Consider the following 23338-nt stretch of genomic DNA (forward strand, 5'->3'; position numbering starts at 1 on the left):
ACCTACTTTGAGACAAGACCTATATGGATGCATGCTTGGTTAATATTCAACAATTGCGACAACGACTTTTTGCTGTCAAATGAGTTTCATTTTTTAATGATTTCTGTTGGTGGTGTGCCTCCAGATTTTTGTCAACGCAAAAAATGTGCCTTGGCTCAAAGAAGGTTGAAAAACACTGGAGTAGGGATCCATCTCGGTCCACACTCCAGTAGGTATCGGTAATGCACACCAGAAGGTTGCTTGCCAACCGCCATAAAAACAGAAGAAGAAGATTGCTGGTATATTGGAGCACCACGGAAGATTTTAGCAGTCGTACGGTGTCAGAATATTACTTCCGGTTCCGGTTGTTGAAGTTAAAGCACTGTAGCCGCACCACGGTCTTCAGACGAGTGGTAAGAACTAAGAACGCTCCCTGCGCTTTTCCTTCTTTATTGGGGTAATTTGTGTGCATAGCGAGGATTTTGTCGTCTGTGCTTTGAATACTAATTTCCAAACGTTGTATTAAAGGACGAGAAACGCGACGTTAGCTTGGTAGCAATGTAGCACGAGCCAAGATAAACTCGAACTGCCTGATTATTTTGTGTGTATTTAGACAAATGTCCCCGCGTGGGTTAGTTTTAAGTAATTATTTAAGCTAACAAATGTAATACACGCCGTTTCGTTACCTACCGTGGGTTAGTGTGAAGCACTGATTATGAATTCATTTTAAGGGCCTATTTAACGGAATGAGCATCTCAGCGCGGTCACCACCATTCTAATTTACACAGCTGAATTACTAACCAATACTGCTAACTTGAGATTGTATACTAGTTTCTGATGATTGTATTTTTTAATTAGGAACAGAAAAACTGCATCAAAATGGGTGAGTAATCAAGTCTTTTATTACTGACATGTGGCAGCACATTGTGACCATTACCTTGTGTAACAGATGGTGAAGAAAGGACCTATGGTGGCTGTGAAGGACCTGAAGCCATGTATGTGAAGTTGATTTCTTCAGATGGCCATGAGTTCATTGTGAAAAGAGAACACGCTCTGACATCCGGGACTATCAAGGCTATGCTGAGTGGTCCAGGTAAGTTGTTCAGACCACGTATTCTCTCTGTAAACCTTGTTTGTTTAACGCTAGCAACTCTTTTTTTCTAATGAAAATAGCAGCAGAAATGAAAAATAACAGATTTTTCACTTTCCTTCTCTTGTCAGGATAACTTGCCTAAAAATGTCGATTCAAGCTTGTGACAATAATTGCTCCTCATAGCTTACTCTCAATAGGACCAAACCTAACCCTCATATTGCAGTGTGTAATTTGTTGCAATATCAAATTTGCTGACTGACAGATTGGCGCAGCGCCAGGCTTTATCTTAAAGAAGAACTGCATTTTTTGGAATTTTGTCTAATCTCCCCGTGACTGCATGGGTTCCCTTCGAGTACTCCGGCTTCCTCCCAGCCCCAAAGACATGCACCTGGGGATAGGTTGATTGGCAACACTAAATTGGCCCTAGTGTGTGAATGTTGTCTGTCTATCTGTGATGGCCCTGTGATGAGGTGGCGACTTGTTCAGGGAGTAGCCCGCCTTCCCACCAAATGCAGCTGAGATCCCGACCGGGACAAGCAGTAGTGTTCACAATCATTATGAGAGACAAAACGGATGGATTTTTATTAATGCATGCTAAATATTAAATACATTTGATCAGTGTCATAACAGTTGTGATCAAAATTATTCAACGCCCACACAATTTTGGTGTTTTAGCAAGTTGGAAATTTATTCTGTATTTTGTTTGTAGTCATATTAAAGATGTGTCAAATAGAAAAATGCAACTTAAATTGTAACACTGTATTTTACAAAATACCAAAAAGGGACATTTTTCTTAATATCTCATTGACAAAATTATTCAACTCCCTAGTTACATGCATCTTTATTACTTAGTAGAACACCCTTTGGCAGTAATTACATCCTTCAAACGTGACACATAACCGGACACAAGCTTCTTGCAACGATCTAAAGGTATTTTAGCCCATTCCTCTTGGGCAAAGGCCTCCAGTTCATTCATATTCTTGGGCTTGCGTGCTGCAACTGCCTTCTTCAAATCCCATCACAGGTTTTCTATAGGATTTAGGTCTGGCGACTGTGAAGGCCACTCCAGAGTCTTCCAGCCCTTCTTCTGCAACCACTCTTGATTTGGAGGTATGCTTGGGATCGTTGTCCTGTTGGAAGGTCCGTCTCCCAAGCCTCAGCTTCGTCACTGACTTCATGACATTTGCAGCTAATATATCCTGGTTGGAAATAGAATTCATAATGCCTTGAACGCGCTGGAGATTCCCGGTACCTGAGGCAGAGAAACAGCCCCAGAGCATGATTGACCCCCCACCATGCTTAACAGTAGGCAAGGTGTTCTTCTCTTTGTAAGCTTCATTTTTTTCTCCTCCAGACATAATGTTGATTCATAGGCCCAAAGAGTTCAAGTTTAGTCTCGTCACTCCATAGAACAGTTTCCCAAAACCTTTGGGGTTTGTCCAGATGATTTTTGGCATCCTGGAATCTATTTTGCTTGTGCCTGGTAGTCAGAAGTGGGGTGCGCCTGGAAGTTCTGGCATGGAGGCCTTCATCTCGTAGTGCGCGCCTTATTGTCTGGGACGAAACCTGTATTCCCCCCTCTGCAATGTCCTGTTGTAGTTCCTCAGCTGTTACCCGGGGGGTTTTCACCACTGTACGCTTCAAATACCGGACAGCAGTTGCACACAGCATCCTCTTTCTACCACGCCCAGGTAGTGTTTCCACTGTGCCTTTAGCTTTAAACTTGCAAATTATGCTCCCAACTGTGTTGTCTCTTGGAATGTGTAATGTCTTTGCTATGTTCTTATATCCTTTCTTATGAAGAGAAATTACCTCCTCTCTCGACTTCTTTGACCACTCCCTGGACTTCACCATGTTGCAAATACACCATTGACCATCTACAAGAAGCTGAGCGTCAGTCTCTTTCAGTTTAATTGTTGCTCGTTATGGTTCTAATCACATCTACAGGTGTTTTCAACACCTGATTGAAAAGACCTTATTCAAATTCTGTTCTTAAGAGTTATGATCTTCAAGGGGTTGAATAATTTTGTCAATGAGATATTAAGAGAAATGACACTGTTTGGTATGTTACAAAATATAATGTTGTAATTCAAGTTGCATTTGTCTATTTAATGCATCTTTATTTGATATGACTATAAACAAAATACGGAATAAATGTCCAACTTGCTAAAACACCAAAATTATGTGGGGGTTGAATAATTTTGATCACAACTGTAGCTCTGTTGTAACTGGACTTTTATTTACGTTTATTCAATATTTATAATGAATTTTAAAAAATCACGTCTTTCATAATGATTGTAAACAATAGACAACATTCCAAAAAAGTGCAGTTCCCCCTTTTAGGATGTGTAGTAAAGCCGGAAGTACAGAGCAGGGTAGCTGTGTGTATACGCAGTGCAAGCTCATCTAGGTACATAATTAATTTTCTTCGTATTTGGTGTTAAGAACCTGGCTCTCTGTCATAACAATTAAAAAAAAAAAAAAGTTTAATTTGCATCTTTGGGCACCATTTACACATTTTAAAAGGCCATGCGACTAAATTGTGGTTACTAAAGCAGCTGTAGTGGTACGTTGTATTTCAGAACCAAAAAACTAAAGTAAAAACTGGCTTTGCTAACTATAAAACCTGCAAAATTTGATTTACGAAATGTTTGCTACTTAAAAGTTTAGGTTCCATCTTATTCAACATCAAGTTTACTACAAAATAATCATTTTACTTGTGTTACCAGTGACATTCTTCTTTACTCTCCGCAGGTCAGTTTGCTGAGAATGAAACTAACGAAGTCAACTTCAGAGAGATTCCCTCTCATGTCCTCTCCAAAGTCTGCATGTACTTCACCTACAAGGTCCGTTACACCAATAGTTCTACAGAAATCCCTGAATTCCCCATCGCTCCAGAGATTGCACTGGAATTGCTCATGGCGGCTAACTTCCTGGATTGCTAAAGTTGCTCTGGATTGCTCAATTGCAGTAGCCTATAACACTTTTAGAGGGTTTTTGACTATTTAACTTGTGTTGCCGTAAAAGAAACCACATAAAACATGTTGTTTTTGCATCAGAATATCAGTCATTGTTGTTTGTATTAAAGGATTTTGTTTTAATGTATGAATAATGGAAGGCTGCATTGTTCCCCCCCCCACCCGGAATGTGACAGACGGTTGCTTCTCTTGGAATGTCACAGAAGCGTCACTTCTACGAGTATCTTCCCTGCCTCCAGTCTTATTAAAGACCTGTTAGAATTGATGGAGCATCATTTGTCAGTTTTCATTTGCAATGTGTTGATATTCTGGAATCATCGACAAAGGATCAGATTAACTGTGAAGCAGTTGTTAAGACTTAGACAAACTTTAATGATCCACAAGGGACAGTGTTCAACACAGTAGCTCAGTTACAATGATGGAAAGTGTAAGGATGGAAAGGACAATGCAGGTATAAATAGACTGGATATAGCAATATAGAATATAACATATCTGCAAATATATTATACTTATTATTATTACACCAGAAATGGAAGAAAACCTCTCTGGAAAAGTAGATTATTTTTAAATAAGTTCAAATATATGCTAGAATTTTAACATGAGTTAAATGATGAAAGTTAGAAACAATTACTGTGAAATTACCTCACGATTGGACTTTATGTATGTTATCCCTTAATGGTTCAGTTTATTCCACCACAATTATCTATCCATCCATTGTTACTGCTTATTCCCTTTGAGGTCGCGGGGGGAGCTGGTGCCTATCTCAGCTACCATCGAGCGGAAGGCAGTGTACACCCTGAACAAGTTGCCACAGACAACATTCACACTCACATTCACACACTTGGACTGTTAACACGGACCACCAGTACAAGAAAGGACAGAGCAGGCTGTACTTCCTCAGGAGACTGCACTCCTTCAACATTTGTAGAAAACTCCTGTGGATGTACTACCAGTCTGTGGTTGCCAGTGTTCTGTTCTACATGGTAGTGTGCTGGGGGGGCAGTACATCTAAGAAGGACAGCTCCAGACTTGAGAAACTAATCAGGCGGGCTGGTTCTACAATCGGAATGAAACTGGACTCACTGGTGACGGTGGCAGAGAAGAGGACTGTGGACAAACTAGTGAGCATCCTGGATGATGCCAGTCACCCTCTGCATAGCGTTATCAGTAGCCAGAGGAGCCTGTTCAGTGCTAGACTGCTTCATCCCAAGTGCAGGACTAATAGACTCAAGAACTCCTTTGTCCCACACGCCATTAGACTGTACAACTCCTCTCTGGGACGGGGGACGGGGGGTATTAGGATGACAGGGGATGCAAAACATTAACAGTGCAATACGTTTTCATAACATGGTCACTACTGCCTACTTTGTCTTGTTATATTCTTATTTTACTGTTATATTGTTCTTCCCATTGTTTTTATTCTTTTTGTAATATTTCTCTATTTTGTTTCCTTTTAAACCCCCATTATTTACTTTTTACTTTTTTTTTAATTGATCTCAACTCTGTGCACTGCTGCTGGAATTTAAATTTTCCTGAAGGAATCAATAAAGTACTATCTATCTATCTATATAGTGTTGCCAATCAAACTATCCCCAGGTGCATGTCTTTGGAGGTGGGAGGAATCCGGAGTACCCGGAGGGAACCCACGCAGTAAATGGGTGAACATGCAAACTCCAAACAGAAATATCCCTAGCCCAGGGTTGAACCCAGGAATACTCAGGACCTTCGTATTGTGAGGCAGACGCACTCACCCAGGGGTCTCAAACTCAATGTACCTGGGCGCCACTGGACGCAGAGTCTGAGTGAAGCTGGGCCGCCAGAAAAGATTTCTTCAACAAAATGTTGCATACTCCTTAGCCTGTCTAGTTGTATAATGACGTTTCAAATTGTATCCCTTGTGCACCGCAACTTTCTCTGTGCAAATAAGACACGTCGGGGTGCCCCTGTGCTCAACAAAGACATATTGCATCTCCCACTTTTCCTGGAATTGTCTTTGCTCATCACAAACCTTTTTCTTCACTACAGGCTTTGGAAAAGACATGTTTGGGGTTGTGGAATATATTTGTATTTAGCCGACGCACAGAGAATAATGTTATTTCCGCAATGTGTGTCGTTCCAATTTTCCTCCCTACATGGCGGTCGGATAATAACCGGCCGGAAAAGTACCGGGATAGCGAGCGCAAAAAAGTGACAGCTCCTGGAGTGTTATCCGGCGTCATATAAAAATATATGTTCATCGTGTGAGGGAATGCAAATTAAACAATAAAAAAACATAACGATTTCAATTGGTCCAGGTTATCGGGACTGTTATTACTGACAGACAGGTGTCGCGGTGTGACTGCAGCCGGGAACGTAAGAAAACCCTTGTCTCCATGGCAACGTCTGTCAATTTCACTCATTTGCCCCTTTTCCACAAACGCAGGTGTAGGCAACCCAGAACGTTGAAAGAGCCATTTTGGACCCAAATAACACAGCGCTGTCAAGCGCCATTCATGTTAAAATTGTAATCAAAAAAAGTTCAGCTCGTGCGAATTAAAACAGAAGCTAAGCTCCCCCTCCCCTTCCGAAAATACAAATATATAAAATAACTATTGTTTTATAAATATTTCTGTAGTTTCATATTTTTTGATTAACTGCACACAAACGGTGTACATTTTGAAGGTTTTAATTTTGTTTTCTCTGTCGACAATTGACAGCCTTGTGTCGCCTTGTATGAAAACAAATTGTCCGGTCACGTGTCTACGTGACGTCCCCGCCTCAACATTACTGCGCGCTGTTGCGTGGAGGCAGGAGGGGCTTCCATCATGGCGTCGATGCAGGTAAGAGCACAAATGACAGCCGCCGCTAAGTTGACCATGTACCCGCTTTGGCCACAGGCTTTCGGCCTCTTTTTAAGTCACGACGTCATCGACTCAACGGCTTTTGTCCGAAGCCTCCGTGACGAGTGTGTGAACGCAGTGACATGTCGACCGAAACTGTAGACTGTGGCGGTTGCTGCTAGCATTACTACCGACGTTAGCACATCCTCACCAACACCGAAGGCTAGCGGACAAACCAGTTAGCCCTTGCTCAAAATACTCATGGCCAACGATGTCGTCTCTTTGCTAACACTCTGATACCACAGCAAATATAATGCCACACCTGTAATTTCAGTGTATATTCCTTCTGCTGCTCTGTTGAGTTAGCTTGTGAGGCGACCTGTTCCAGTATCCTCTTGAGCTGAACAGGTGCATCGCTTCATCATCACAAGAGTTGACCCATTAAGGACACAGTCGAATAAACACCAGGATACACACTCATGGCAATGCTTGTATGTGTGCATTCATCCCTTACGATATTTATCTTGTATGTATCACGTAGACAAAAGTTGCTACAATGGCAAAACCTAGGGATAGTAGTAAAACAAATCCTCCGTTTCTTGCTTATTAAACTAATTTAATGTCATTACTCTTTGCCAAAGTGACATGAAGAGTGGGATTTGTGTCTTGGTTGTTCAAAATGAAGAATGGCACAATTTTGAATGGGGTTTTGTTCTGTATTTGATAATGTTTAATACTATAATGTTTGCCCATAACAGAAAAGGCTACAAAAGGAATTATTAGCCCTGCAAAACGATCCACCCCCCGGAATGACGCTTAACGAGAAAAGTGTACAGAACACCATAACACAGTAAGTACCCTTGTCATGTTTACACTCTTAATTCTAGGGCTGAGCAATTCTGGGGTATCACAGTTAGAAATTATATCACGATTCTCTTAAAAAAAAGTGTATTAGTGAGGTAACAGCATCAAAATCTCACGGTACAATATTGTGACCGAATTAAGGCCACAGTACATTTATTATGGGGACGGCGTGGCGCAGTGAAGAGTGGCCGTGCGCGACCTGAGGGTACCTGGTTCAATCCCCACCAAGTACCAACCTCGTCATGTCCGTTGTGTCCTGAGCAAGACACTTCACCCTTGCTCCTGATGGGTGCTGGTTAGCGCCTTGCATGGTAGCTCCCTCCATCAGTGTGTGAATGTGTGTGAATGGGTGAATGTGGAAGTAGTGTCAAAGCGCTTTGAGTACCTTGAAGGTAGAAAAGCGCTATACAAGTACAACCCATTATTGTGGTTTTGTGCCAAAATAAAAGGCTTGGTTTAAAAAAAATCATAATCTGTAAAATGAAGTGGCAGGAATGTACACAGTTACTGTAATTGAACACAAAGGTGTATCATTATATTTATTACTACAAACATGTATTTTAAGTGCAAATATTTGTGCGGAAACATCCTCATTTTCAAGCAAATGTATATAAAAAAAAAACATTGCGTGTCTTTTAAACTGACAACGTAAACATTCGGTGTAAAAAGTGTTAAACAATAATGTTCACTTTAGTGTCTTTCAACTTTTACTTAAGTGGAATTTTGTTTAAATATATGTTTGCTAAATGCTGTTTCCCAGAAAATCTGACAATGCAAAGGGGAACTGAACTTAACGTAAACTTAATTTTCTTAGTAAGAGTTAGTTCCTTATGCCAAATGGTATTCAAGCCAGTGATGTATTTATGGTCAAGATCTGTGGTTGTGAAAATTGTCAAAATACAGCGGTTATCTCGGTTTTGGTATCAACCACTTTGGACTAAGGCTGGGAGATATGGCCTTTTTTTAATATCTCTATTTTTAGGCCATATCGCGATACACGATACATATTTCAATATTTTGCCTTAACCTTGAATGAACACTTGATACATATAATCACAGCTGTATGATGATTCTATGTGTCTACATTAAAACATTCTTGTTCATACTGCATTAATATATGCTACTTTTAAACCTTCATGTAGAGAAGGAAATCACAACTAATTCAATTGACCAAAACTGTATTTATTAAACAGTTATTAGCAGGTGAGTTTTCAAATCATGCTACATATTAGCAGTAATGCTACTTTTGGTAGCTACGCTTGTGCCCTACGCTTGAAAAATTAAAATTGTCTATTTGACATCTTCCCGCTTGAAGCTGAACCACCGCCAGACGATAGACCCCGTTTTTCTTGGGAATTAATTTTTCCTTCTTTTTTTACCAGACTTGCACCTTCTCTCTCTTGTATCACCACTCGCACGACTTCGCTAGCATCACAGCTAACAATATCCATGCTGCTACCTCTATGCTCCGCGAGGGCGTATACGTATGTGACGTATGACGTGACAGTAGGGACGTGTGTAAGAACCTGCGCTTAATGTCTGTGAGAGGAAACACAAGAAAGGGTGGGAAGAGCCTGTAGTGTAATGCCAGCAGCTAAAAGCAACTGCGTGAAAACGTATACTCGAATTTCACAATATAGTCATTTTCTATATCGCACAGAGACAAACACGCGATATATCGATTTATCGCCCAGCCCTAATTTGGACTATATGGTTTTCAATGCAAATTTTTGCCTCAGATATCACACAGGAAGACATTGCATGTAACAAACACATATGACTGCAAAAAGAAAAGCCACCATGGGGCCGAAGAAAGTTACATGTACTAGCACTCGGATAAAGAAAGTAATAAAACGCTATTGAATCCAAGAAATTATTTGTAGCAAAGAACATCTGTCCTCTCATGGCGGTCTTTGCCAACAAGAGTTTTCAGTTAAGGTAAAAGCAATGCAGGGTTTCCCGCAGTGCTTTGCTGTTAAGCCGACTGCCTTAACAACACAGAGCCACTGCCTAAACTAAAGTCTTAGCAAGCTGCTCCCACTGCAGCACCCAGCACTGTCCCACACACAGAACCATCTGATTGGTTACACGCAGAGCGGTAACAGCCAATCAGCAGTGCGTATTCAGAGCGCATGTACAAACCCCGTTTCCATATGAGTTGGGAAATTGTGTTAGATGTATGAAATACAATGATTTGCAAATAATTTTCAACCTATATTCAGTTGATAGCACTACAAAGACAAGATATTTGATGTTCAAACTCATAAACAATATTTTTTTTGTAAATAATAATTAACTTAGAATTTCATGGCTGCAACATGTGCCAAAGTAGTTGGGAAAGGGCATGTTCACCACTGTGTTACATCACCTTTTATTTTAACAACACTCAATAAACATTTGGGAACTGAGGAAATTAATTGTTGAAGCTTTGAAAGTGGAATTCTTTCCCATTCTTGTTTTATGTAGAGCTTTAGTCGTTCAACAGTCCGGGGTCTCTACTGTCGTATTTTACGCTTAATAATGCGCCACACATTTTTGATGGGAGACAGGTCTTGACTGCAGGCGGGCCAGGAAAGTACCCGCACTCTTTAACTACAAAGCCACGCTGTTGTAACACGTGGCTTGGCATTGTCTTGCTGAAATAAGCTGGGGCGTTCATGATAACGTTGCTTGGCTGGCAACATATGTTGTTCCAAAACCTGTATGTACCATTCAGCATTAATGGTGCCTTCACAGATGTGTAAGTTACCCATGCCTTGGGCACTAATACACCCCCATACCATCACAGATGCTGGCTTTTGAACTTCGCGCCTATAACAATTCGGATGGTTATTTTCCTCTTTGTTCCGGAGGACACCACGGCCACAGTTTCCAAATATAATTTGAAATGTGGACTCGTCAGACCACAGAACACTTTTCCACTTTGCTTCAGTCCACCTTAGATGAGCTCGGGCCCAGTGAAGCCAGCGGTGTTCCTTGGTATTGTTGATAAATGGGTTTTGCTTTGCATAGCAGAGTTTTAACTTGCACTTACAGATGTAGCAACCAACTTTAGTTACTGACAGTGGTTTTACGAAGTGTTCCTGAGCCCATGTGGTGATATCCTTTACACACTGATGTCTGTTTTTGATGCAGTACCGCCTGAGGGATCAACGGTCCATAACATCATCGCTTATATACAGTGATTTACTCAGTATCTCTGAACCTTTTGATAATTTTACGGACCGTAGATAGTAAAATCCCTAAATACCTTGCAATAGCTCGTTGAGAAATGTTGTTCTAAAACTGTTCGACAATTACAAATTGGTGACCCTCGCCCCATCTTTGTTTGTAAATTACTTAGCATTTCATAGAAGCTGCTTTTATACCCAATCATGGCACCCACCTGTTCCCAATTAGCCTGCACACCTGTGGGATGTTCCAGAATTTCTCAACGTTATTAGTATTTATTGCCACTTTTCCCAACTTCTTTGTCACGTGTTGCTGACATCAAATTCTAAAGTTAATGATTATTTGCAAAAAAATTTTTTTATCAGTTTGAACATCAAATATGTTGTCTTTGTAGCATATTCAACTGAATATGGGTTGAAATGATTTACATTTATATTAACATCTAACACAATTTCCCAACTCATCTGGAAACGGGGTTTGTAACAGCCAATCAGCAGTCCGTATTCAGAGCGCATGTAGCAGCCAATCGGCAGTTCGTATTCAGAGCGTATGGAGTCGGTGCTTCTGCGGTGGGGTGAGCAGAAAGGTGTTTAGCAAGTAAGCATAATGCAGCAAACTCTCCCCAAATTATAATAAACACTTCCAAGGAGGGCTGGGCGATATGGCCTTTTTTTAATATCGCATTATACGATATATATCTCGATATTTTGCCTTAACCTTGAAAAATAAGTGTCAAATAAAAATGAGCTGCATAATAGGAAATCAAATAGTGTATGTCCTTTGCAATCTGGTAGTTTACTGCGGACATTATCTCCTTTTGTTGTTGACTGTTTTTTTCATAAGGTGTTGATCTGGAAATGTTTGCCTCGGCATTTTGATGTGGGCGTGTGGCACCGATTGGAGATGTTGACATTCGGTGTAAACACTCTTCATTCTTTAGCAGGTGACTTTTCAAATGATGCTATATATAAGCAGTAATGCTACTTTTGGTAGCAACGCTTGTGCCCCACACTTGACAAATTAAAGTTGTCTGTTTGACAAATTCCTGCTTGAAGCCAAACCACCGCCAAACGATGGACCCCCTGCTGTTTTTATTGGGAATTAATTCTTCCTTCATTTGTTACCAGATTCGCACTTTCTTTCTCTCGTATTACCACTCGCACAGCTACGCTAGCATCACAGCTAACGTTACCCATGCTGCTACCTCTCTGCTCCACGAGGGCGTTTACGTATGTGACGTATGACGTAACATTATGTGACGTGTGTAAGAAGGTGCGATTGCTGTTTGTGAGATGGAGACACAAGAAGGAGTGATAATAGCATGTAGTGTAATGCCAGCAGCTAAAAGCAACTGCGTGAGGACTTATACTCGATTATCACGATATAGTCATTTTCTGTATCGCACAGAGACAAACCAGCGATATATAGCCCAGCCCTACTTCCAAGTCAACTACTAGTAACATCACTATGAGCCTGTTGACGTTCTAGAAACATAAGCGGCAGCTCAGCTTGCTTACAGTCCTTGAGGTGAAGGCTAATTAGCTTTTAGCGTAACGTTAGCTCACTATGCGGTGTGTCCGTGTTACGGACAGCAAAGCCCTGTCTGTGAGAGATAGACAAGCATTATTGACCTACAGTCAACAAATAAGTATTTTCACTACCTTTTTCTGTTTTGAAGCAGCAAAAAAGGACATTATGTTAAATGAAGAGTTTCCTGAAGCTGTCCCTGATAGTTGATATAATAATGTAAGTGCATCATAAAGCCTATATGAACTCCATGGTGTTCAGGGACTATTTTTTTTTTAGATATAGTTCCATTAATCATTAGTAATGTAGCAGCTTTATTTTGAACGGCAGGGTCACTGCTATCACATGTTGATAAAAATATAACATTTACAAAACAAAAATCAACTACAGGCTTCCCAAATGCTGTAATAAATTAAGCATGATGAGTTGAGCATATGTCAACATATGGTCCCACTTTTAACTTTTTTTTGTTTTTTTTCAAACGCTTATTGCAAACACGTACTTACAGTAAGTCATTCATTTGACTTTGTAAGTCATTTTGTCACTATTTTGACTTAGTAAATTACTAAGTCATTAGTATCTCAGGTAACTAGGACTGTTTTGTTTTTACTATATGGAAAAAATATCGAGATATACTGTGTATCGCCATTCAGCAAATGGAGCAGAAAACAACCAAAAGTTGTAGGCTTCTTCATGCGACTTCACCGCAGTCTGTAGTCTATTGCCCCCCAGGCTGTGGTGGCAGCGACGAGGTGGAGACGTGATGGCGACAGGCCGAGTTACACCGATCCTTGCACCCACCCACCCTCTTCCTGGTCCCCTCCCCCTGGAGAGTCACCACCATAACTATCACATTTTCTGGGGGAAACACTGCAATGTTAAATATTTATCTATTTAATGTGGCATTTCATATATTTTTATGCATGTACAACTAGAATTATTTGCAATACAATGTTGTGTGTTAATACCTTTTTGGTTTTGAGAATCGATTAAAATGACATTTTGATTAAAAATCTAATCTTGTATGTAGGTACATACAAAACCACTTAGGAGTGGATTGTAAACAGGACTGACTGTTTGAATTATATAAACTCCATATTGATGAAAATGTAAGTCAAGCTGTGAAATACGCTTGGTCAATGGCCACTCATTTAAAAAATATAAAATAAAACCTGTTTTTCTCTTTCATGTACGTCGTTAAGAAATGTTTTCAGTTGGGTCAGGCTCATTTCTTTTCGGCTTTATTTATGGGAGGTCCTGCAGGGATAGTTGACGGGGCACTACAGTAATATAAACTAATTGAAAGACTCATGTCAATTAATTGGTTAGTGAGAAGGAGGAATGAGTAAGAAGAATCATCAAGTTATTCGATATAGTGTTTGTTTGGTTTTTTAATACATTTTTGTGCACCTCTTCTGAAATCTAATATTTTGATTAGTTATGGCACTTAGCATGTCTGTGAACATCTGTAAAATGAAGTTGTGGCAATAAATAACCAATAAGACGAATTGTAATTTCAGGTAGGATGAATTGGCAGTGTTTCCACCTCTCAAGTGACCCTGGAGTATTACCAGTCTCTTCCTTATCAAATATTTAAAAGTTGGCATTGCAGTCTGACTTTTAGTGTTCCTTCAATGTGTGTCAGTAATAGGCCGTTTAAATGACACTCACAGGTTCACAAGATAAATTCAGTTTTTTTTTTTCAGTTTCCTTAGTAAGTTATTTTTAAGCTTTGGAGTTTATTCCGTGACGACATCTCAGTCAGACTCTAAATGTTTTGTGCGACTGTCAAAGTATTCCAACCAGTTTTGCTGGCTTCCCTGTTGAACGTGCATCCCGGGCTTGAGATGGTTTGGATGGGTGTGTCAACACTTTTGAGCAGCCAGGGTTGACCTTAAGCAGGAATTTCCCTCTCGGGTCATGTTTTATTTTTTCTCCCAGCCAGAAGGGCAAGATAATTATTTGACACAAACATAAAAATGCTCGCATTGTGGGTTTGTGTGCAACAGATAAGGTGCCCTTTTTTCCCCCAGCCTTGCTTAGAGAACACTGACATTGTTTTTCAGTTTACAGTACGATCGAGCAGACTGCTTGGCTTTAGTAGCTGATGCAAGGAGTCAAGCAAACAACGCAACTCCTATATACTCACTTTGCCCTTGTCCTATTGTTTACTTCACTGGACTGACAATTTTAATGTAATACAATGTCCAGTAAAAGATAATAAACAAAACGAAAATGAGTACCGTATTTTTCGGATTATAAATCGCTCAAGAGTATACGTCGCACCGGCAAAAAATGCATAATAAAGAAGGAAAAAAACATATATACGTCACACTGGAGTATAAGTCACATTTTTGGGGGAAATTTATTTGATAAAAACCAACACCAAGAATAGACATTTGAAAAGCAATTTGAAATGAATAAAGAATAGTGAACAACAGGCTGAATAAGTGTACGTTATGTGACGCATAAATAACCAACTGAGAACGTGCCTGGTTTGTTAACGTAACATATTATGGTAAGAGTCATTCAAATAACTATAACATATAGAACATGTTATTTGTTTACCAAACAATCTGTCACTCCTTATCGATAAATCCGATGAAATATTCGTCCTCGATGTCGCTTCTAAACAACTCTGCCAACTCCAAAGGTATGCGCCACTTCCTCTTGTCGTTTTCTGCTGCATATTTCACTACGTCCAGCTTGTAATCTGTAGTACATGATTTCCTTTTCGGTGCCATTTTTGTTCAGTCCTTCTCAGTTTTCATAAGTTACCGCCAACGATGAAATGATCCATTTTAATAGCTACGGCAGTAGCATATAGCAGTTAGCATTCCATGACCCACAATGCACTTCTGCCATGACCCTCCCCCGCCAAATTCTCATAGGTTGATGTGTATGTGACGATTGCTGACGTGTGTGTGACAATTGCTGACATTTTCTTCGTCTCTTCCGCGAATGAGAAATCATATTATTTGATATTGTACGGTAATGTGTTAATAATTTCACACAAGTCGCTCCGGAGTATATGTCATAGCCAAACTATGAAAAAAACTGCGACATATAGTCTGAAAAATACGCTAGTTTATATATATCCATATTTTCCATTATTATTTTTTTAAGCTACAGACAATTATGTTGAAGAGGAGTAATGATTAAAATACGATTTCAGGAAGCAAAACGAATAACTTAATAAACACTGTTTGCTTTCCAATGTTTAATTTTGTCTAATTTTTGACCGAGTAATGTTGTAGCCAGGACAGAACAGATGAATGTAGCCTACTGTGTTGCTCATTTACATAAAATAATCACCTAATTATTTGCAGTAACTAGGAATAGGCAATATAATGGATTCAGCATTATCCATCCATTTTTTACCGTTTGTCCCTCTCGGGTTCAGGGGGGGCTTGAGCCTATACCAGCTGCACTTGGGCGGAAGGCAGGGTAGACCCTGGACAAGTCGCCACCTTATCGCATTATCCATCCATCCATTTTCTACCACTTATTCCCTTTGGGGTGAGAGGGGCGCTGGTGCCTATCTCAGCTACAATCAGGCAGAAGGCGGTGTACACCCTGGACAAGTTGCCATCTCATCGGAGGGCCTAATCGCATTAATCAAGGCTAAATTAATATGTTGATTATATCCCAAATTAGTTTGTAGTATAAAGAAGACAAAGTGTTTTGAGGTTGGCCTACTGTATACACACAGACATCTATGGAAGTCTCACAAGATATTGTATTGTCCCGTACCATCATGCAAACTATAGGTTCAAAATTCAGTTATGTTTTGTGGAGATTTTAGAGGTGTACTTTAATTTTACACCAAAATGTGCGTGAACAGTTGAATGACAAGTAAGTATTTGAAGTTTCCACTGTACACAGTGTAATAAATTAAGCATGATGAGTTGAGCACTGTAGTCTTACATATAAGACTACAGTGCAATAGCTTTAACATCCTGGAGCTACTTTCAAAGCATTTGAGAATGATTAGTCCTCTCCAAGTGAAGCCCTGACCTGATGCTGTATGGCCTGAATGCTTGTACACATCAGAAAAAGCCCTGAGGCCTTAAACCCAAACAGCCACAAGTTCTCGGTGTCTTATCAGCTTCACTCTCCTGAAAGAAATTAGGTCAGAGATTATCATGTTTCCATCAATGACCCCTTTTTATGTCTCCTTAGAACCTTATACTATGAGCATACACTTCCTATTCATGTAATTGGCTGAACTTAAATAATAGTAAATTGAGCTTTGAGCTTTGCTCATCACACGACGAAGACATTTGTGTTTACAGTGCTATACTCAAACTTACCATATATTATTTAATGCGGTTTCTTTCTCCAGGTGGATTGTGGACATGGAGGGAGCCCCCGGCACATTGTATGAAGGAGAAAAATTTCAGTTGCTCTTCAAATTTAGTAGTCGATATCCATTTGATTCACCTCAGGTAAGCACTGTTACAGTTTTTTTCTTTTTTTACTGTCTTCAAACAACCATCACACTTCTCTCCAAACACTGGCATCATTTAACATCCATTATGAAAGGAATTAGGAGCCTGAAATGACAAGTGAATGCAGTGAAGCAGTGTTGGAAAGGATTGGGGATTTAATATGAATTAATCATTGTAGTTATTGTGACCAAAATTATTTTGGTTATAATGATCACAATATTGTTGAATGTGCTCAAAAACTACTTATACACAGTGAAATATTTTGACCAAGGTATTTTTTTAAATAAAACAAATAGACAGCCTGTTGAGTAGTCACTATTTTGCATGTGTTGTGTTTCCTATGCTTCACCAATAGTGTGTTGGTATTGTTTTGGCTGTTTTAATGACTAAACTTTAAACAATTAATTATTGTTTTGTATTGTAGCACTTAAACATGTATTTAAATGAAAAGAGCTTAACAAATGTTGTTTATTTCTGGCGGGCGTTTCAGCGATTATTGAACGAAACCTTGTCTCGTATCTCTGAGTATATAACGACCACTGTTTTTAAATAAACACAGCTTATAGGTTCAATGTACACAATTGAATGTCTTAGTTGCTCGGACACAATGTGTTCATATACATTTGGATTGGGTATGTTGTTTCTTAATTGGGAGAGGTGTTAAACTCCTGTTTTCATGTGAGCTGGCGCAAGTCAGTGAGTTTATCAAAGTGCAGTTGTAAGTGACACTTTTTTCATCATTTTAATTAAAATGGTAACAATAACCATCAAAGGAGTTTCACCACGGTTATCAGTAATACCGTTTATCGTTACGTCCCTAATCAGTGTATGATCGATTGTTGACATGAAATAACACTCTTTAATCATCTTTACACCTTGGTAGGAGGTAGATTGGACCAGAATATTTCAAATTCACACAAATTATTTTGAAATACTGTATGTAAACATTTCACTTTATTTGGCTTACGTGGTGCCATATCTTCATGCTTTGGACAATGAGATCACCATTTTGAACTTTTCCTTGTCAAAAATAAGTTTGTTTGCACAATAAAAATACAAAGGCTCTGGGTGACTTCAATGTGTACAACATTTTAACAATACAGCAGACACAATATCACATATCAATCAATCAATCAATGTTTACTTATATAGCCCTAAATCACTAGTGTCTCAAAGGGCTGCACAAACCACCACGACATCCTCGGTAGGCCCACATAAGGGCAAGGAAAACTCACACCCAGTGGGACATTGGTGACAATAATGACCCAGTGGGACGTCGGTGACAATGATGACTATGAGAATATAATATAATAATATAAGAATAACATGTAAACACACATTGAACAATAAATAGAACAAGTCAGTGCACATTTCTTTGAAATGAGGTTCACTGACATAATTTGCTGCCACAAAACACTGATAAATTGATGAGTTTAATCAGCCACTGCCTCACATCGTATGTCATGAATAGTTACCTCCGCCAACAAATAAACCAGCGTTTGGTTTTGAAATACTATATTTGCCTTGACCAATCAGTGCCTTATTTCCCAGCCTGGTATTTATTTTATTATCTATTTATATACTTTGTTGGTTCCATTCCCCTACACCAGTGGTTCTCAAATGGGGGTACGCGTACCCCTGGGGGTACTTGAAAGTATGCCAAGGGGTACGTGAGATTTTTTTTTAAATATTCTAAAAATAGCAATTAATAAATCCTCTATAAATATATTTATTGAATAATACTTCAACAAAATATGAATGTAAGTTCATAAACTGTGAAAAAAAAATACAACAATGCAATATTCAGTTTTGACAGCTACATTTTTTGTGGTCATGTTCCATAAATATTGATGTTAAAGATTTTTTTTTTTTTTGTGAAGAACTGTTTAGAATTAAGTTCATGAATCCAGATGGATCTCTACTACAATCCCCAAAGAGGGCACTTAAAGTTGATTACTTCTATGTGTAGAAATCTTTATTAGGGACCGATGTCCTTTTGGAACAGAGGACCCTATTGAATTTCTAGCGTTTTATCGGTATTATACCGCCGCCTCTTTGAGCTGTAATTTGACCCCCTTAACATGCCAATTTTGACACACACATCAGGACTGGCAAAAATTGCGATCTAATCAAAAAACCAAACTCTAAAACTCAAAATTGCGCTCTAGCGCCCCCTAGGAAGAAAACAGACAAAACTGTCTCTAACTTCCAGTAGGAATGTCATAGAAACATGAAACAAAAACCTATGTAGGTCTTAGTTAGACCTATATTTAATACACTGACAACCCCCAGCTAAAAGCAACAGGAAGTTTGCAATTCCCCCTTCAATACAAAAGTTGGCAAAAAAAAAATCATACATTATCTCCTGAGGCCGTTTGTCGTTTCGGCTTAAAATAAACACGGAAGAGAGATTGAACCCTTCTGATTAAAAGTTGATGAAAGAGTTTTAATTACAACCCCGGTTTGAATTTTATGAGCCCGCAAAGAACCGGTGCGCTGGTGCTATTGTGCTACTGCTGTCACAAAATGGCGGCTTCCTGCTCAGACAAAACTGCTTCTAACTCACTGTAGGACAGTCATACACACATGAAACAAAAACCACAATGTAGGTCTCACGGAGACCTATATTTCATACACTGACCACCCCCAACTAAAACCAGAAGTTTGCTATTCCCTCTTCAATACAACAGCTGCAGTCCATTCACAATGCATTTGAGTCTCAAAATGGCGGCACTAAGGCGTCCTTATAAAATGCCCAAGCCAATCTACAACGGTTATTACTATGAGACTGATGTATAACACATGTGTATACAACTTTTTCCTGTAATAATCCATCCATCCATCTTCTACCGCTACCCGGGCTTGGGTCGCGGGGGCAGCAGCATAGCACTGTATTTTACTTCATCTTTTTTTTACAACCAAAGATGCTTTGCTCTGATTAGGGGGTAATTTAATTTAAAAAAATGTTCACAAGCGGTACATCACTGAAAAAAGGTTATTTGAGGTGCAGGTGGCCAATCTAGGTCCAAAAACACAGGACTTGGTTTATTTAAGCAGTTTGCATGTCAAACAATTGTTTTATGCACCCTGATGTTCCCATCGTACAAGTTTTAAGTGGTCATAGTTGTCTTTTTCGCTGGAAGTTTTTCCAATTTAGAGATCTTAAAAATTCTCATGTAGAAAAATGCAGAGAATTTTGATTGAAAGGTTTGGATTGATTTAAAATATAAAAATTGCTTCATTATTCTGTGTCACTGTTGCAGGTAATGTTCACAGGGGAGAATATACCTGTCCACCCGCATGTGTATAGCAACGGTCACATTTGTCTGTCCATCCTGACGGAAGACTGGTCCCCAGCCCTCTCAGTGCAATCTGTCTGTCTTAGCATTATTAGCATGTTGTCCAGCTGCAAAGAAAAGGTAAGGAACCTATAAGAAAGGGAGATGTGTATTTAAAAGATGGGCATTAGAACAGAGGATTTACTATATTGCCAAAATTATAAGAAAACCACTCTTTCAAAACCGATTTAAAAATAAAAAAATGATGTAATCACCATAATTTGTGTGTGTGTAAATAACAGTATATGTGTGTCTATTAACAAAATCAAACACTGAGTCACAAAAAAATTATGTAATTACCATAATTTGTGTGTGTGTAAATAAAATAGTATATGTGTGTCTAGTAACAAAATCAAACACTGAGTCACAGTTGCAATCTCTCCTAATAAGGTGTTTGTGTGTATGTGTGTGTGCGAAAAGTTTTTTGGTTTGCATTTGTAAGCGCCTGAATATAACACATGTCTTTTTCAGACTTTCTTTTCCCCTAGGGAATATAATGCTATTTTTAGGTCAGTTTATATTAGATGTAAATATTACTACATAATTGATCAGTATCAGACAATTTTTGCGAACAGATATGTGATTTATATTGTCCATTAATGCCGACCACGACGCCCCTGCCCCTTTTGGACATTAACTGTAGTTAGTCACCCAACTGACAAGCTTAAGTGTCTCCATTCAGTGTGTAGCTGCACCCCTAAGCTATTAATAATCACCTCCATTACGGAAAATAAACTTTCTTGAGTCAATAACTAAACTAACCGCTTAGCTAGATTAAACACCAAGAAAATAGGTGCTTATTTTACAGCACCCTCTGCTGGTAGTTTTCACACAGTAGACTCCACATTGATTTATGATGTCCATTCCTATTTAGAGTTAGATTAAATACCTGCTGTGTGCGACGAGTTAAGCATGTGCTTCTCCTGCAGAGACGACCACCTGACAACTCCTTTTACGTAAGAACGTGTAACAAAAACCCAAAGAAGACAAAATGGTGGTATCACGGTAAGTAAATATTCCCACAAGTCGATTAAATTGACAGTTTGAAAGGAGTGTGCCTTTTAACATCAGCGTTTGTTATTGCCTTCACAGATGATACTTGCTAATGCACAAAGTTTGTAATACGTCACAGAAGAGAGGAGTCCTACTGATCCACGTGAAGCACTTTTTAATCATTCAGTCTCTGAACTCTGACCTTTGACTGGAACAATGGACACCATACGCTGGAGGCTCTTGATTGCACCCACCTCCCCTGCCGGGCAGCTTGATGCATGTTTTAGTCGGTAATAGCCAAGAATGGTAACCCGTGGAACGTTTAGATGCACCCAAGATGGATTCTTTTCCTGGCCAAACGATAGTAATGCAGTACGTCAGGTGGATTTTTTGCGTATTTCCTGTTTTTAGAATTGTTCCTTTTTGTGTGCGCGTGTGGATGCAGTTGAAAGTCCTTGTGTTGTGCAATAATCACCAACCGATGGACGGCATGCTTGGGCCTACAAAGGAGTTATCCTAAACTAATGGATGTCTGGAAAGGACCCGATCGTCTTTAAATTGCTTCATCTATTTTATGCACTGTGAGAGTACATCATTCCCAACACTGTAAGCAGACCCCACTCATTGGTTTTAATTACTGGTCTAGCAAAGCCAGCGTGGCATTAGGTCAAACTATTCATGTTTAGCTCCACTGGGATAGTATCCAGCCTTAGACATGAGCAGGGGCCTCTTCCATTTTAAAGAATGTTGCTTTCATTTTTTTTTTTGTTTTGATGCTTTGACATGCTTCTAAAATGTAAGGATTTCACCTTTTTTGTACTGTTTTAAGGGGGATTGGACTGTTAACTTTTTTTTTTTAAATATACATATATAATATATTATTTTCATGTGTTGTATTTAATTTAATATATTTCCGCAATGGTAGAGCGTGACAAAAAATGTCTTTACATATAATAAAGACAAGGCTTTGTAATTCTGCCTGGTCAGAGTTATGGCTCAGGTACTTTTTTCAATAAAGAACGCCTGTAAAAAATATATATATATATATAGATAACTATCAGATGTTTTAACTATATTTTCACCAAAGGAGAATATGTTGTAAAATAACATGTCGAGCTATTGTGTGTGTATACAGTGTTTAATTATTGGGATGATGCATTTATTGTAAACAGTTAGCCTGTTTTTAGTTAGAATATATACAGTTGGCAACAAACCAAACTACAAAAATAATAGTTTCCAGTGGGATTGCATTCATTTTTGAGCTTTTATTTGCAAAAGGACAGCCGTGAATCTTACCATGTACCACACTCTTTAAAGTGTGATTTATATTCCTAAATGAAACTGATAAGAAACTTGAACTTTCCATCTGGGATTTTTAGCTTTTTTATTGAAGACCACAGCACATCACTAAGCCAAATAAATCTATAACTTCAAAATACATTACAAGTCGAACACCATCGTGCTGTTGTGAAAGTAAAATTAGCCAGAAGGTACAGGAGAAAAGGTTGCATGGTCATCTTTTAATTTTATTTTATTTTTATTTTTGGTTTGGAATCCCGAGTTTGCAGGTTGATGAGGGTTTATTTATATTTGGGAAAACATGTTCTGGGATGTTCAAGCTTGTGTAATAGGTGCCTGTTCATTTTCATAATCGATAATAAAAGCAAATAATATTTTTTGTTAAACTGTTGTGAATAATTTATTGGCGATAAGTATGTATTTAGACAAATTCAATGCGAGAACAAACCAGCTGATGCGTGACAGTTGCCATGGGAATTTACAGACTTCAGCATCTTTTAAGAAATGTTAAAAAAACAATCATGATTTACACCTAGAATATGACCAGAACGTAAACAGCAATGTTGCTAGAGGAAAGATATTTGAGCTTGGCCAAACATGGCCTTTCAACCTTTCAGGTGACTAAAGTCAATATTTGATTTAAACAAAGTTAATCTGGAAATGTAAATAAAATGAATCCAAGCCGTTGAAGAGGAAAACCAGGACTGAACCATTCCGGCCACCAGCGGGGACAGTCTGATTTATTCAATACTCTTGTCAGTCTCTCATCTCATTATGACAGCTAAGTAAAATGTTTAAAAAACAATTTTCCACAATGTACTCGTAG

At 38.9% G+C, this 23338-nt stretch overlaps 2 protein-coding genes across 3 annotated transcripts; both read left to right on the forward strand.

Annotated features, from left to right (window-relative positions):
* The first annotated feature begins 258 nt into the window (after window positions 1–258).
* LOC133569616 (elongin-C) lies at window positions 259–4315 on the forward strand. Of its 2 annotated transcripts, none has more exons than XM_061922076.1 (4): window positions 259–392; window positions 838–862; window positions 929–1072; window positions 3827–4315. In XM_061922076.1, exons 2-4 carry the CDS (start codon window positions 859–861, stop codon window positions 4015–4017), a joined length of 339 nt encoding a protein of 112 aa, XP_061778060.1. In that variant the 5' UTR covers window positions 259–392; window positions 838–858; the 3' UTR covers window positions 4018–4315. The 2 variants fall into 2 exon arrangements, with proteins under 2 accessions (XP_061778060.1, XP_061778061.1); XM_061922077.1 differs by having other exon boundaries at window positions 345–436.
* A 2483-nt stretch (window positions 4316–6798) lies between these two features.
* On the forward strand, window positions 6799–22898 carry LOC133569618 (ubiquitin-conjugating enzyme E2 W). The gene is made up of 6 exons (XM_061922078.1): window positions 6799–6869; window positions 7628–7719; window positions 16777–16879; window positions 20146–20301; window positions 21150–21225; window positions 21313–22898. Exons 1-6 carry the CDS (start codon window positions 6855–6857, stop codon window positions 21324–21326), a joined length of 456 nt encoding a protein of 151 aa, XP_061778062.1. The 5' UTR covers window positions 6799–6854; the 3' UTR covers window positions 21327–22898.
* Window positions 22899–23338: the final 440 nt, after the last annotated feature.

This window comes from Nerophis ophidion, linkage group LG15 (assembly GCF_033978795.1).
Source record: "Nerophis ophidion isolate RoL-2023_Sa linkage group LG15, RoL_Noph_v1.0, whole genome shotgun sequence".
Classification (NCBI taxonomy): Eukaryota; Metazoa; Chordata; class Actinopteri; order Syngnathiformes; family Syngnathidae; genus Nerophis; species Nerophis ophidion.

Coding starts and splice junctions, on each gene's coding strand:
- LOC133569616 (XM_061922076.1), top strand. Junction 1,073..3,826: donor GGCTATGCTGAGTGGTCCAG/GTAAGTTGTTCA, acceptor TACTCTCCGCAG/GTCAGTTTGCTGAGAATGAA.
- LOC133569618 (XM_061922078.1), top strand. Junction 16,880..20,145: donor ATCCATTTGATTCACCTCAG/GTAAGCACTGTT, acceptor TCACTGTTGCAG/GTAATGTTCACAGGGGAGAA. Junction 20,302..21,149: donor TGTCCAGCTGCAAAGAAAAG/GTAAGGAACCTA, acceptor CTTCTCCTGCAG/AGACGACCACCTGACAACTC.